Source organism: Corythoichthys intestinalis, chromosome 5, assembly GCF_030265065.1.
Source record: "Corythoichthys intestinalis isolate RoL2023-P3 chromosome 5, ASM3026506v1, whole genome shotgun sequence".
Classification (NCBI taxonomy): Eukaryota; Metazoa; Chordata; class Actinopteri; order Syngnathiformes; family Syngnathidae; genus Corythoichthys; species Corythoichthys intestinalis.
In genome coordinates this window covers 47,013,331-47,027,851 of record NC_080399.1, presented here as the reverse complement: position 1 = coordinate 47,027,851, position 14,521 = coordinate 47,013,331, and the positions used below count along the sequence as shown (strand labels likewise).

Here is a 14,521-nt window from a genome sequence, read left to right as displayed (position 1 = left end):
GTATGTAAAATTTTAAAGTATATAAAAATCCAATTTTACTGTGCAAAAATGTAATTTAGTGCTATTTTTTTCCACATCAAATGTGAACAAGTAGTAAATTCCAACATCTAAACAATGGCAATTAGGAGTGGGAACCTCAAGGCACCTCACGATACGATACGATTCGCGATACAAGGCTCACGATAACGATTATCTCACGAAATCAGCAAAAATCAATACATTGGTCAGAAATTTGATACATGATTTTCTATGATACAACTGTTGAAACGAAAAAATATATATATTTCAAAATAGAAAAAATACTGTTTAAGTCATTTATTAAACAGTGACACCTTTTCATTGCAACATTGCTGTGAAATATAAATCTACTGATAATTGTGTACCTGCACATATAGAGGAAACAAACCACAACCACTGATATTTCTTGGAGAAATCATGATGAATGGCACCCTTAATTTCTTAAGTTTTGAATCTTTTGAAAAAATTTTAACAGTGCTGTAGGTGTCAGTCAGCAGTTGAGCTTGGAGTTTGGCAATGATAAAATTGGTGGGTCTTTTCTTTGTATATGACCTTTGTTGTCAAAAGCATTTGTTTGAGCACTTCCACCATCTGCTTCAGCATTTGATATGTCAGACTCAGTCAGTTACATCCTTCCTCACCTTAAAAACAACAAAATAAATAAAATAAATATTAGCTACTTAATAGCTTTTGAGTTGAAATCCTGATTTTGTGTGTGTGTTGGAAGTATTGAGTGAATTAAAACAATATGAATTGAATGTATAGAAATTAAAAATGCAATAATTACCTATCTTTAATATGTAGGCTACATTAATTATAATGCACGTCACCTTATATATCTTGGAAGCTATTCAAACCGTTTTTATAGCTTATTGTATCAAAATGGCAGTAATAATAGTTTGTGTAGTAAACTAGATGGAAAGTGGTTCTCAAATAAATAAATAAATCAGTAAATTCATGTAGGCTTGTTCGCTATTCATTTTCATCCAGTTTAGGGTCCTGGTTCATTTTGTATTATTCAACACCAAATGTCATCAAAATAATACATGTAAATTAAAAAATTAATTACTAGTACATTGCAAAACTTTCTTACCTCAATTGATACTCCATAGAAATCCGGTGTCTAATTAGTCACCAGCTGCCAGTTAACCTTATTTTATTAGACATTTCTTGCATACAGCAAAGTCCTTGTTCACCTTATTTCCTTTATTATTGGTGTAAAATCCAAAGTGTGTCCACATGTGTGATTTTCAGCAATATTTTTCTCACTTTTCCTCCACCGTTCTCACGAAGCTTTTTTTTTATTTTTTTCAACCCACTTGGGGCCGCTCTTCTTCTCTAGGCGACTTGTGCGCACTTTACCTTCACCGACACTGCTGAGCGCCCTTAGTGGACCGTTAAGGAATTGCTCAACAAACATTGAGCAGTTTACAGCATCCATACTCCATTGTATGGCCAATATGTCAAATAAAAGTATCGATACTTGGCGGGAGCATATCGATAACCGATCGGGTTGCAAAATATCGCGATATATCGCTGTATCGAGATATTGTCACACTCTTAATGCCAATGACATTGTGTAATGGTAAACTTTTGGCAACAATTACTTCGAGAGTAAACACCCAAGTTGCACAAAAATGCCTTTAAAAGTAAGCCATTCCTAACATATATCACATTACTACACTGCAAAAACATCTCCTTAAAACTAGCAGAAATGGACAAAACTGTTGATTGCGCACATTTGGAGGCTAAATCAAGTATATAATTATCGGATTGCATTATCGGTTGAATTTTGTTTTATCTGGATTATCTGTGTGACGTCATAATCGCCATTATCGGCCGATAATTATTGGTGACCGATATTATCGTGCATCTCTATTTGTGACTTTATTTCATATTATTGACACAGTGTTTTGTTGTTTTTTAATTTTACCAAAAAAAGAATCAGTGCTCTTGCCAAGAGAAAGATGGCCATAGTCAAGCCATTTCAACTTTACTCCAGCGACCGACTTCTCTATCGAGCCTGATTTTTTTCCACTATCTGTTGATTTGTGTACCCCCCCCCCCCCACCCCCCCCCACACACACACACACTGAAGACAAAATAAGTGCCCTATTGGCACTTTGCACTTGCACTTGATCCATAAAGCTGGTGTTTGATTTAAACAATAAATATAGTGGTGCAATATAGGCACTTTTTCCATAACATCAGCTGAAGTTGTTCACTTATTTTTCACAGAATGTTTATTTGTAAAACCTTGAAGTTGTTATATTTATCATTATTAAAGCATCCAGTGGGGCATCACCATACAATTAGCCATAATATGTTAAGTCCACGACCGCATATATCAGTATTGGTTTGATATCAGTACCAGATTTTTGGAGTTGGAAAATATCGGGATATCAGTTATCGGTTAAAAAGTAATTATCAGACAACTCTAGTAAATACACTATCCACGATTTTAGTACCACACATAGTGGAGAGGGGCACCTCCTGGTTGATCTTATTCTGCATTATGTGACAAAATGTGTGCGATTGTGTGCATACGTGAGACTTAATTAGGGGTCTGCGCACCCCAAATTTACTTGTAAAATCTAGGGGAAATTATTGTACCCGTTTATAACGCGCACCCTAATTTTAGCACCAATAAATAGAAGAATACAAGAAAACAGAGCTCGTGTACAGATACAGAAATGTCATTTTATTGACTGGTGAAACACAGCACAAGCATAGCATAATGGTAGTTCAAAACATTAGCATAAACTGATAATATTTACGGTAATAATATGATTTGACAACTTCTCCAACTTACCAGAATCGAGGAGAAAACAAAACAGATGTGACTTTTCTTTTAAAGGCTGCTGTATAACTTGCTCGTTTCATCATGATGAATAAATGTTTATTCCATGGATTGATACGGTAAAATGAAAATGAGAACGTAATTCGGAAGTCCGAGAGAGCCCATCGCTGTTGACGCGACAGTAACAATAGGAACTATTGTTATTTGGGTTTGAGTTTCCCGAGGGACAGATATAGTTGACGGACACACACAGGAACTCTGTGTTGTTACGTTTGTTATGGTCCGAGTTGCGCAGCTGCAATAAACGTTGACTCAAATGAGTTCAAGAAACTAAATTCTGTGCTTTATGTAGAGTGGAAAAAAGCAGAATTTAACACAGACGAAATCATTCGGCCGATCAGAGTGAAGTATTACCGAAACAAAATGGTGACGTCACGTACCGTAATGGTCGGCAACGGATCGCCGCATTATGTAACCGTTTATAATGCGCACCATGATTTTACAAGTTGATTTGGGGGGGGAAAAGTGTGCGTTACTGTATATTCGGGAAATTACAGTAAATGATCAGCTTATCAGCAAGCTCTGCTGGAGCCTGATAACAATCCTCATTATTTGATTCAGATGTGTTAAAGGAGGGAGACATGGAAAACAAGATGGATAGCGGCTCTTGAGGACCAGACTTGCAGAACCCTGATTTAGTTTCACGCATGCAAACACACAATCACACACATTTTCTTACGTAATGCAGAATAAGATGTACCAGGGGGTGCCCCTCTCCACTTTGTGTGCTGTGAGCCCCCTGGACAAAATGATAATGAATAATGTGTGGCTAATATTATTGATACTATTTTTCAATCTAAAGTAGGCTATATGGTAGTACTTACCACATACACCAACGTATTTGCTCACCTTCATTCTGCTTGTTTTGTACTTTTTTTTTTTTTTTTTTATTCCAAAGCAGGAGTTACCAATGTTGTTACATCTAAAAAAAATATATTAAACACAAAAATTCCCAATGCTCACAACCAACAAGATTTTAGCAGCCATTGCTGTAGGACATAGTGAGAGACTCATCATATTCTCACCACTAATGGCTGCCATGAGCAGTGTTGTTAATCTTACTGAAAAAAAGTAATTAATTATAGTTACAAATTACTTCACCCAAAAAGTAATTGCGTTAGTAACTCAATTACCTGAATGTAAGAGTAATTAGTTACTTGGCAAAGTAATTGGTGATAATTACTTTTTTTTTTTTTTTCCTCAAAAAAAAAACAACAAAAAAAAACATTGGCCACACGATGGAAAGTTTTTTGTGAAGGTTTTTGGTACAATTGGCCCGAGCCCAATTCTTTACCCTAATTTACCCTTTACCCTGAATCAACTGTTAAAAGTTGTTAAACTTGCTCCCATTATTGCATTAGTTCCCTTCTCTCTACTTTCAACATATGAAAGTTTTAAAACTGTTTCATCAATTAAAGATAGATTCAAGTCAAGATTTTGCCGATTTAGAAGTATTTAAGATTAAAAGTTACTTAGGTTCGCTAGGAAGGTTCTCTACAACAGAGCCGTCCTAAAAAGTCTACTGCTTTAAGATGGCGGCTGTCTACTAACTCATTTAGTGCCATGTCTGTCATTTTGCATCTGATTATATCTTTGTACAGTACATGTGATATCTACCATGTCTACCATATCTACCATAACATGCGGGCGTAGTTTGCAGGCTATCGGCTACAACATGCATTATTGGAGCTACGTAGCATCGCGTTTGCTCGGCGTCACAACTTTCTTGCCTCCTCCCTACTCCTGCTCTGCTCTGTCGTCTCGGTGAGTCCGTCTCCCTCAGACTTTTCGACCAATATAGTAACGCATAGTAACGCATGCCTTTCCGTCCTCAGTAACGGTAACGGCGTTGCCAAGATGAGAAAAGTAATTAATTAGATTACCCACTACTGAAAAAAATAACGCCGTTAGTAACGCCGTTATATTGTAACGCCGTTATTAACAACACTGGCCATGAGGCAGCATTGATTAATTTCAATTAATTTCAATTGAGTGGGTTGGTACTTCCTTTTGACGAATATTTATTTGAAAAAAAAAAAAAAAAAAGTGGGGGATCAGGGGATTGTTGGCGTTGGACCCTGAACCAGCCGAGAAAGCAACTAAATCAGTGGAATCAAAAAGTTATGGTGATATATGTAATTTTTGTAAATATAATTACAAATTAGAGTTATGTACAGTACATTAAAACTTAACTCACATGAATAACATGACAATACATCAAATTCACTCATGATGAGTATATTTTCCTATTTCGGTTTGCCTTTAATGTTTTATTATCTATTGGCCATTGAAAGCAAGTTCAAAGAGCAAAAAATTCACTATGTTGAAATCAATGACAGTTTTTTGCTTCCCTTTTTCATAGTGTAAATGTACATGGAGACCTAGGGGACAACCCTGACAGAGAAGGAATTGGAGACATTGGAGGATATCTTATCAGCCTATCTTTCTGAGTAGTTTGCCCTTCACATGGTCAAACAAATGAGCTAAGCAAGTCAGGGATGTGTCAGGGGATCACGGTTGGAGGACATAGCATAGAACAAAAAGAATGAAGGCAGGGAAGGAGCTGCATTTCCTCATGAAAAATTTACATGACTTTCTCTAAAAGAGACACCACATGACATCTTGTTCTGTTTATGTGCTATGTTTTTGTGTCTGTGCATTCAAAGCAAGCAATGAAAAAAAACAGTCAATGCAACAGTGATCCAGTATAAACACTTTGGACGCTCACACCCATCTCTATGGGAGCGCCTTAGGAGACCATGCCCACATATTATCATGTTCATATCATTTCAAATTATTCAGTAGTTCGGTAGTAGCTTCTTTATCAACTAGAGTGCTGGCCAAAAGTATTGCCACACCTGCAATTCTGTAAGATAATGCTCAATTTCTCCCAGAAAATGCTTTGGTAGTAACAGCTTCATGTATTTTGTTTGCAATGAAAAAAACACAAAAAAGAATTGGAAAGGGGGGGGGGGTAATAATAATCATTATCATTTTACACAAAACTCAAAAAATGGCCCGGACAAAGGTATTGGCACCCTTTGAAAAATCATGTGACGCTTCTCTAATTTGTATAATTAACAGCACCGGTTACTTACCTGTGGCACATAATAGGTGGTGCCAACAACTAAATCACACGTGCAGTCAGTTAAAATGGATTAAAGTTGACTCAACCTCTGCCCTGTGTCCTTGTGTTAACCACATTGAGCATGGAGAAAAGAAACAAGGCCAAAGAACTGTCTGAGGACTTGAGAGGAAAATTGTGAGAAAGCATGGGCAATCTCATGGCTACAAGTCCATCTCCAAAGACCTGAAAGTTCCTGTTTCTACCTTGCGCAGTGTCATCAATAAGTGTAAAGCCCATGGCACTGTGGCTAACCTCCTTAGATGTGGACGGAAAAGAAAAATAGACGAGAGATTTCAATGAAAGATTGTGCAGATGATGGATGAAGAACCTCGACTAACATCCAAACAAGTTCAAGTTGTCCTGCAGTCCGAGTGTACAACAGTGTTAACCCGTACCATCCGTCTGCGTCTGAATGAAAAGGGACTCTATGGTAGTATACCCAGGAAGACCCCACTTCTGACCCGGAGACATAAATAAGCCAGCCTGGAGTTTGCCAAAACTTACCTGAGAAAGCCAAAAACGTTTGGGAAGAATGTTCTCTGGTCAAATGAGACAAACGTAGAGCTTTTTGGAAAAAGGCATCAACAAAGAGTTTACAGGAAAAAAAAAAAAAGAATCCTTCAAAGAAGAACGTGGTCCCCAAAGTCAAACATGGTGGAGGTTCCCTGATGTTTTGGGGTTGCTTGGCTGCCTCCGGCACTGGGCTGCTTGACCGTGTGCATGGCATTATAAAGTCTGAAGACTACCAACAAATTTTGCAGCATAATGTAGGGCCTGGTGTGAGAAAGCTGGGTCTCCTTCAGAGGTCATGGGTCTTCCAGCAGGACAATGACCCATAACACACTCCAAAAAGCACTAGAAATTAGTTTGAGAGAAAGCACTGGAGACTTCTAAAGTGGCCAGCAATAAGTTCAGACCTGAATGCCATGGAACACCTGTGGAGAGATCTGAAAATGGCAGTTTGGAGAAGGCACCCTTCAAATCTCAGAGACCTGGAGCAGTTGGCCAAAGAAGAATGGTCTAAATTCCTGCAGAGCATTGGTAGAAACTCACTGATGGATACCGGAAGCGGTTGTTCACAGTTATTTTGTCTAAAGTTGTGCTACAAAGTAGTAGGCTGGGGGTGCCAATACTTTTGTCCGGCCCATTTTTGCAGTTTTGTGTAAAATGATCATTTTCTGTTTTTTCATTTCAAGCAAAATAAATAAATGCATTTCTACCAAAGCATTGGTAATTGCAATCATTTTCTGGGAGAAATTGAGCATTAGCTAACAGAATTGCAGGGGTGCCAATCCTTTTGGCCAGCACTGTACTTCTAGACTACAGTCTTAGTACCTCAATAAAAAATGTTTAGACAAGATGTAATATTTTGAAAAAAAGCAACTACAAATGCCACTGTTTTTTCTCTTGAATTGGTCACTAAACTGAAGACATGCAATGCTAGTCCCTGCACAAAAAAATCTGGCACAACTGCATTTATGCATGGCAATATGTGAAAATCAGGAATACTCCAATTACGATTTTATGCTAATTCCAATACCGATCATCTATGAGTAAGATCTGCCGATGAAGATAACGATACGATCAATATGTTTAGCTAAAAACATATTCTATTTATATTCAGTGTTCCAATACGATAAACAATAAGTAAGATCCCCCGATGAAGATAACAATAATACGACACGATTGCCATGATTAGCTAAAAATATATTCTTTTTATTAGGGTTGTTCCGATTATGTTTTTTTGCTCCCGATCCGATCCTGATCGTTTTAGTTTGAGTATCTGCCGATCCCGATATTTCCCGATCCAATTGCTTTTTTTTGCTCCCGATTCAATTCCAATCATTCCCGATAATTTTTCCCGATCATACACATTTTGGCAACGCATTAAGAAAAAAATGAATAAAACTCGGACGAATATATACATAAGTGTACTGTATTTGTTTATTATGACAATAAATCCTCAAGATGGCATTTACATTATTAACATTCTTTCTGTGTGAGGGATCCACATATAGAAAGACTAGTGAGTTTGTATATTGTGACTAAATATTGCCATCTAGTGTATTTGTTGAGCTTTCAGTAAATGATACTGTGGCCATCCCAAATGCATGATGGAAAGTGGAACCATGACTGTGCAACGTGCTACCAATTGCTATATCTTCTCTGCGTTGGGAAATAACATAAGGTGTTAAAGGTGTTAAGACAATTCAATTGCCACCTTACTTCCCCACATTGCTTCCCATGATATTTCTAATCATAGGGAGAAGGATTGTAAGGCTTTAGCCGATTAATAAAAGGCTCCAAAGGCTGCCAAAGTTCACTCTACTCATTTTGCGCTGCCTTTTATCTCTCTATATAGATAAAACGGCGTCATTACAGATTGAGCGCGACAATGAGTGAGAGGGTCATGCAGCGCATGCATTAATTGCGTTAAATATTTTAACATGACACATTTTTTAAAAAGCATTATCGGCCGTTATCGGGATATATTTGATAACCCTACCTTAAGCCTAAACTAAAGACTCTGGATGAGTGTAACATATTATGTCTGTGACGTCAAATACAATTAGAAAACGATTTAATTAAAAAATAATTATATATATATATATATATATTTAAAAAAGGCATGGCCGATATTTTTTTGCCGATTCCGATACTTCGAAAATGACGTGATTGGACCCGATCGATCGGGACATCTCTACTTTTCATATTTAGTGTTTTTATTGACCCCCACTTTTACCAAACCATACAATGTAAAATGTGTAACAACTAAGTAGGAAAGATACCCCAAAAATTTAAATTTACCTATTAGTAACAGCGATCAACACATCTAAATAACTCGGCAGGATTCTCAAGAAAGCTAAGCTGTGTAAATCAGATAAACACAATGCCTGATAGAAACTTCTTGCATCATATAATGTTAACAAAAGATGTCAAATGCAGGTTTCGTTGCATTGTATTCTAGTAAAGTGTTCAATAATTGTAAACATTGTGTAAAATGGAAATTATCTTGGGCATTGTTATTTGATGCAAATAACCTAATACAGTGTTACCTCGACACACGATCTTTTCGACATCCGACGTAAAATTTGACTTGCCATTTGTTTCTACATCCGACGACATGCTCCAAATACGATGAAATGACAGCACCGCGGACGGACGCACGGCAAATTTTCTTGTGAGAGAAATCAACACAGGTGTCAAAAAGGTTTATGCAGATGGTCAAACAAAGAAAAATTGACACTTACCATTGAAATGAAGATGCAAATTATAGAAATTTATGAGCATGTGCATGTGCATCCGTGAACTGGCTCAACAATACATCTCCACGGTCCTCCTACGACCACAGTTCGCCAGTCTTTATAAGTTAAGATGACAATTATTATTGTGGTAACATTGCCAAAGAAATCTCCAGTTTTATCAGGTTTTTATCATTTATTTCAGAACTTATCCAACACAAAACACCTCCTGTTGACGGTATTCTCAAGAAAACATTGCAGGCGAAAGCAAACTCTCAGCCGCTCCGCTCCCTCTGTGTCACGTCAGCCACGCGGTGCGTTTAGGTACGGAAAAAAACGTCAGCTACATTACAACTCGATTCGTTACACTATTACAGGAATTATTATTACTATTATTATATTATTATTACAATTTATAATTTATTTGTTTTGCTATGTGTAATTGCCATTTGTAACAGTACCAGCAGTATTTATTAAGGATTAATGTAGGTTTTTGGGCTGTGAAATGAATTAATGGGATTATAATGTATTCTTATGGGAAAATCCTGCTCGACATACAACAATTTCTATTTACAAAATAGGTCCTGGAACGAATTAACTTCGTATGTAGAGGTACCACTGTATACTGAAATATACAGTAAGCAGGCTTGTTAGCTGTGGTTTGTGAGGGGGTAGTATCCCTAAATGATGCTTAAAGACACCAGTTATTCGTATTTTGATCAATAATAAGGGCTTGGATTGTTGATTTTGTTGGTGGTAGTTGTGAGTTTTTGTTTTCTGACGTGTTTTTTCCATTGTGTTAATGCAAAGAAGAGGTAGGCAAAATTAATTGTGCCTTCACGTTATGGCTTTTTGGTCAGCTTCATCTTTTAGTACATGGCTCAAGATATGGCATATCGGTTTGACCCCTTACCGGCTTACAGTCACGTGCGGCTTATTAGCATGGTTCATGTATAACAGGCAGAAAGAAAATGAATTCAAACACAGCTCTATTAGAATTATGAGTCATGTTTCTGGAGAATTTCAATCATCTAAGCATTGTATTTCATTAAATAGACATCTTTTTTTTCCCTGGGGGGGGTGTTTTTGGCTGCCCAAATGCGGAATCTGTCGTATCTGTCTAGTTTGAATTCGTTCTCAAATGTCTTTTTTTGTATTTTATCTCTATCTGTCCATGTACCATGTATCTATTTTTTTTGTCTCACTCAAACATTTCCATTCTACAGCAGCATACACACCCACACGCACAGGAACAGGAACAAACAGGAAGAAAGTAAGATACTGTGAGAATGCATAATTCATATCCATGCAGCATGTTCCCAAAGTTTTCTAAGGTGCCCATCATCTGATGCTAGCCATTATGTTGGGGGGGGTGTGTTTAACTGCTCATTTGCAAAAGAACAGCTTAGGCAGAGCTTTTAAATGGGAAAAATACACCAAGTAAATTGTAATTAACATTTTTTTTCAAATTTTCTAAATACATGTCTTAATTTGAGCTAGAAAATTGCCTTGTAAAAACTGTATGCAGGAGGTTGAATGATGTGATGCTTCCAGAGCATGTTTTAATTGGTTTGAATCCCTGCTCCAGTCTTCCTGTATGGAATCTCATGTTCTCCCCAAGTTTCAATTGTTTTTATAGGGTGCTTTGATCTTCTCCCACTTTCCAAAAACTTGCATGTTAGGTTGAATGAAAAATCTAGTCAAATGGGACAAGTCGTGTGAATGGTTCTTCTTCCATACTGCAGATGACGGGCAAACCATTTTGTACCACTCAGGATCTTCTCCACTATACTTTCAATATAGAGAATAAATGAACAGATTGGTTATAAAGTTTTAAGAAATTGTAATCTTTTTCATTAAATGCATCTCAGCAGAAAGAATGGTTTAGGAATTTGAAACATGACAATTTCATTTTTCTGCCTAGTGATAGTGGATAAAAATGGCTAGGGTAGCAACTAATTATTTTCGTAATCAATTAATCGGATGATTAATTCAACAATTAATCAGAAAATCGTCACTTCTTTCACTTATGTTCACATTTTAACTTGAAGTTGTGTTTGGCATTTTGTAAGTAGCAATGAAAACAAAATGGATGACTATCATCGGCTAGCATCGATTATCAAATTCGTTGGCAGCTAATTTATTAATCGATTTAATTGATTAGTTGTTGCAGCCTTACTAAGAAGCTAGTTTAGACAGTAAAATGTCTGAGAAATGGCAAAAATGTGATTTGTGCTTTCCAAAGTAAAAGCAGATTTTTGTTCATGTCCTACTTTGACTTAACAAAAATAATAATGAAGAAATCTGATATTTACAACTGAGAAGTTATATATACAGTATATATGTTATAATTTTCAGAATTTAGACAAGTTTAAGGTGAACAATTAATTTGCTAATCGCTTAGTTGTCGATTAATCGAATAATTGATGCACCTCTAAAAAATATCGATTAAAGCCAATATTTCCAGAAAGCAGATAAAACTGCCGTGAGCAGCCATTTCCAAATGCTGAAAGATTTAGCCATTATTGAAATGTGTGTATTTCAGATAGTGCGCCATCTATCGTTACAACAAATGCACATACGCAAAGGTTAAGGGGGGATCAGAGGGCACACCTTGGTGGCCCCAAATGTCATTGCATGTAATTGACTTTATTTATCTATTTATTTATTTATTTTCCCTTCAGGCATGACAAATCCAAACAAACATACAGCATTTATATGTGTTTACAATTAATTCAACCCGAAAAAAAAAAAGGGCAGACAGGAGAAGCCGAAGCTTATTGAAACCGGCCCCCAGTATACCATATAGGACGCAAGAAATATCGAATAACAATTTTTGACACTCAGATTTCGTAGTGAAGTTTTTTTTACCATCCCCTCTGATTGTTCATTTTCCCAATAGTCCATTGTCGATCTTGGCAGTGTGCTCATTATGTTGATTAGATCCTGTAGATTAGTTCATAATTCAGTGGTTAGTTTATTCAGTTGATTCGATTCAGAAGATAGGGAATAGCTGCGAACCGATGGCAGGCCGTGTCCGCCACCCCCTCTCGTCGACCTAATCCTCGTCGCAGTTTTCATTCCTTGCTGCCTCCCGACGAACATTTATCTCAAGGTTGCGCAGCTTCGTAGTAAGTTGCATCGCCATTCCTGTTTTGGACTTTCCTATATATGAATTTAAAATGAAGACTTTGCCGGTAAAATGTTGTCTATAAAAGTTGTAAGGCAATAAAACAACAAAAATGAATTAAATGAATACAAAAAATATATATTTTTATAATGGGTCAAAATTATTTTTCAAAGAGATAATGTGACTAGCACCTTAGAGACGGTCATTTGCTTTGCTCAGCCAAAACCACCCGAGAACAGAAAAGGCAAGATGGATACACATATTTTTTTCAAACGTAAGCTTTCAAAAGCGACAACTACTGAGCGAGAACCAATTGAGGATGTGGACCATGAAACACCGGAAAGCACCGCCAAAATGGTGAGCGGAGTTTCAGTTAGCCCCACTATTCAATGGACGAGATTTTGCCAAAAGCATAGCTGTCCTAAGCGAGCTGGTTTAGCATTCCCCTCAAAAATGATGGGAAACAATAAAAACGCTCATTTTCAACATATTCTCATAAATATTCCTGGAAAATTCATTCAAAAAGGATGCGGCGTCTACTTCTCGACTAGGTAGGATAGAAAAACCCGTGCGCTCACACACACAAGCACACACACACACACAGCTGGGATATCTGTATGTACAAGCATGGTCTAAGCTACTATCTGAGCATATATCTTGTAAGTTAATTTTGCTGACACTGCATTTCAGGGTCATCAACATGTTTTGCCTTCCCGTGCGTCGAAAATCAAACTCCGCCTGTGCAGATACATCCAAAATTTCCTAGGCTTTTGCGATGGGAATGTTGCTTACATGCAAGTCATCCCTTTCATAGTCACATATACACTGATTTTTCTCATGCCGCGGGTAAAGAATCAGCTTTGTTGTTGTCACCGCATTTGCGTCTGCATGCCTTGCCACTTGGATCAATGGGGACCAGATCTATATTTTGAAGGTCTTCTCAAAACATCTGGCAAGAAGCCCCTGTCAGAAGGAGTTTCAACTCCCCCCTTCGGTAGAACATTCACTATCTGGAGATAGTTGGGGAAAATTAAGTGGGAGTGGGCTATCTTTCATGCATTTATTGTTGGGCGGCTGACCAGAGGTGTGGCTGCTAGGTAGTGAGTTCCTGTCATTTCGGCAAATCTCAAAAATGTTGGCTAAAGGATGCTTTCAAGAAGTTTTTTTAAATGTATTTTTAATTCTGTTCAGCTGCTTATACACACAGTGGTACATGTCACTGTCTATAAGGCAGATAGCGTTTGTTTGTCTTGAGTGAGGGGGAGTCAGTTGAGGTTATTTTCAGGTGGGTGCAGACATTTATGTACATTTCAAATTATTTCTAGATAATAAATGGTTTTATGAAAGGTCATTATTTAGAGCTACTCTCATCTGTAAAATTCACATCTATATGAAAACACCCATTCTAATATTGTGAAATTGCTCATATTTTTATCCCCCAGAAAAATCGTATGATTTGAAATGAGCTTTGCCTCAAGATAATTAGAGTGATTGTTTTCCTAATGGCCTTGCAATTATTTGCACGCCCCCAAATGGGGAAACATTTGAATTGTCATTATTAATTGCTTACTAAGCCACCAGTGTACTAGTCCGCCCCACTTAATCTTCATGTCAAGATTAATTTGGCTCACAAGCCAAAATAAGTTTGATACACCTGGTTTAAAGGAACCGAAAAACAAAAACCGTAATGGTGAATTGGTGGACATAATACAGAAACATTAGTGAATATACTTCACATGCTACATGAATACAAATACTGTTATAAAGTTGTCACAACTCCAATTACCAAGGGGGCACCCTTCAAGAAGGAGTCCTGTAAGAGGATCATTATTGGCATATTTTTGGCTTATGTGCAGTTGATTGGGTGGCAAGTAGTCACAAACATGATGTCCAGGCAGTGAAGACGTGACACACAGTTAGTGGGCGAAATCTTCGACATATAAGCATTTTAACATCTGAATACCATCAGAGGTTTAGAGTCGGGCTGCAGCTATCGAATATTTTAGTAATCGAGTAATCGACTGAAAATTCTATCGATTAATGAAGTAATCGGATAAAACATATATTTTTAGGTGAAGAGCAATTACAGTGCCTTGCAAAAGTATTCGGCCCCCTTGAACCTTGCAACCTTTCGCCACATTTCA

General features: G+C 37.2%; 1 protein-coding gene across 2 annotated transcripts in view; it reads left to right on the top strand.

Annotated features, from left to right (window-relative positions):
• The window catches only part of trim44 (tripartite motif containing 44), a 132,524-nt gene that overhangs the window by 59,529 nt on the left and 58,474 nt on the right, over nt 1-14,521 (top strand). The window contains exon 6 of one of the 2 annotated variants that reach the window (XM_057835979.1): nt 1,961-3,535. The exons of the other annotated variant lie outside the window; for it this stretch is intronic. Coding sequence (XP_057691962.1) covers nt 1,961-2,045 — 85 coding nt within the window. The 3' untranslated portion in view covers nt 2,046-3,535. Of the gene's footprint in view, nt 1-1,960; nt 3,536-14,521 lie in introns of those variants that run through there. 2 annotated transcript variants of the gene reach the window in all.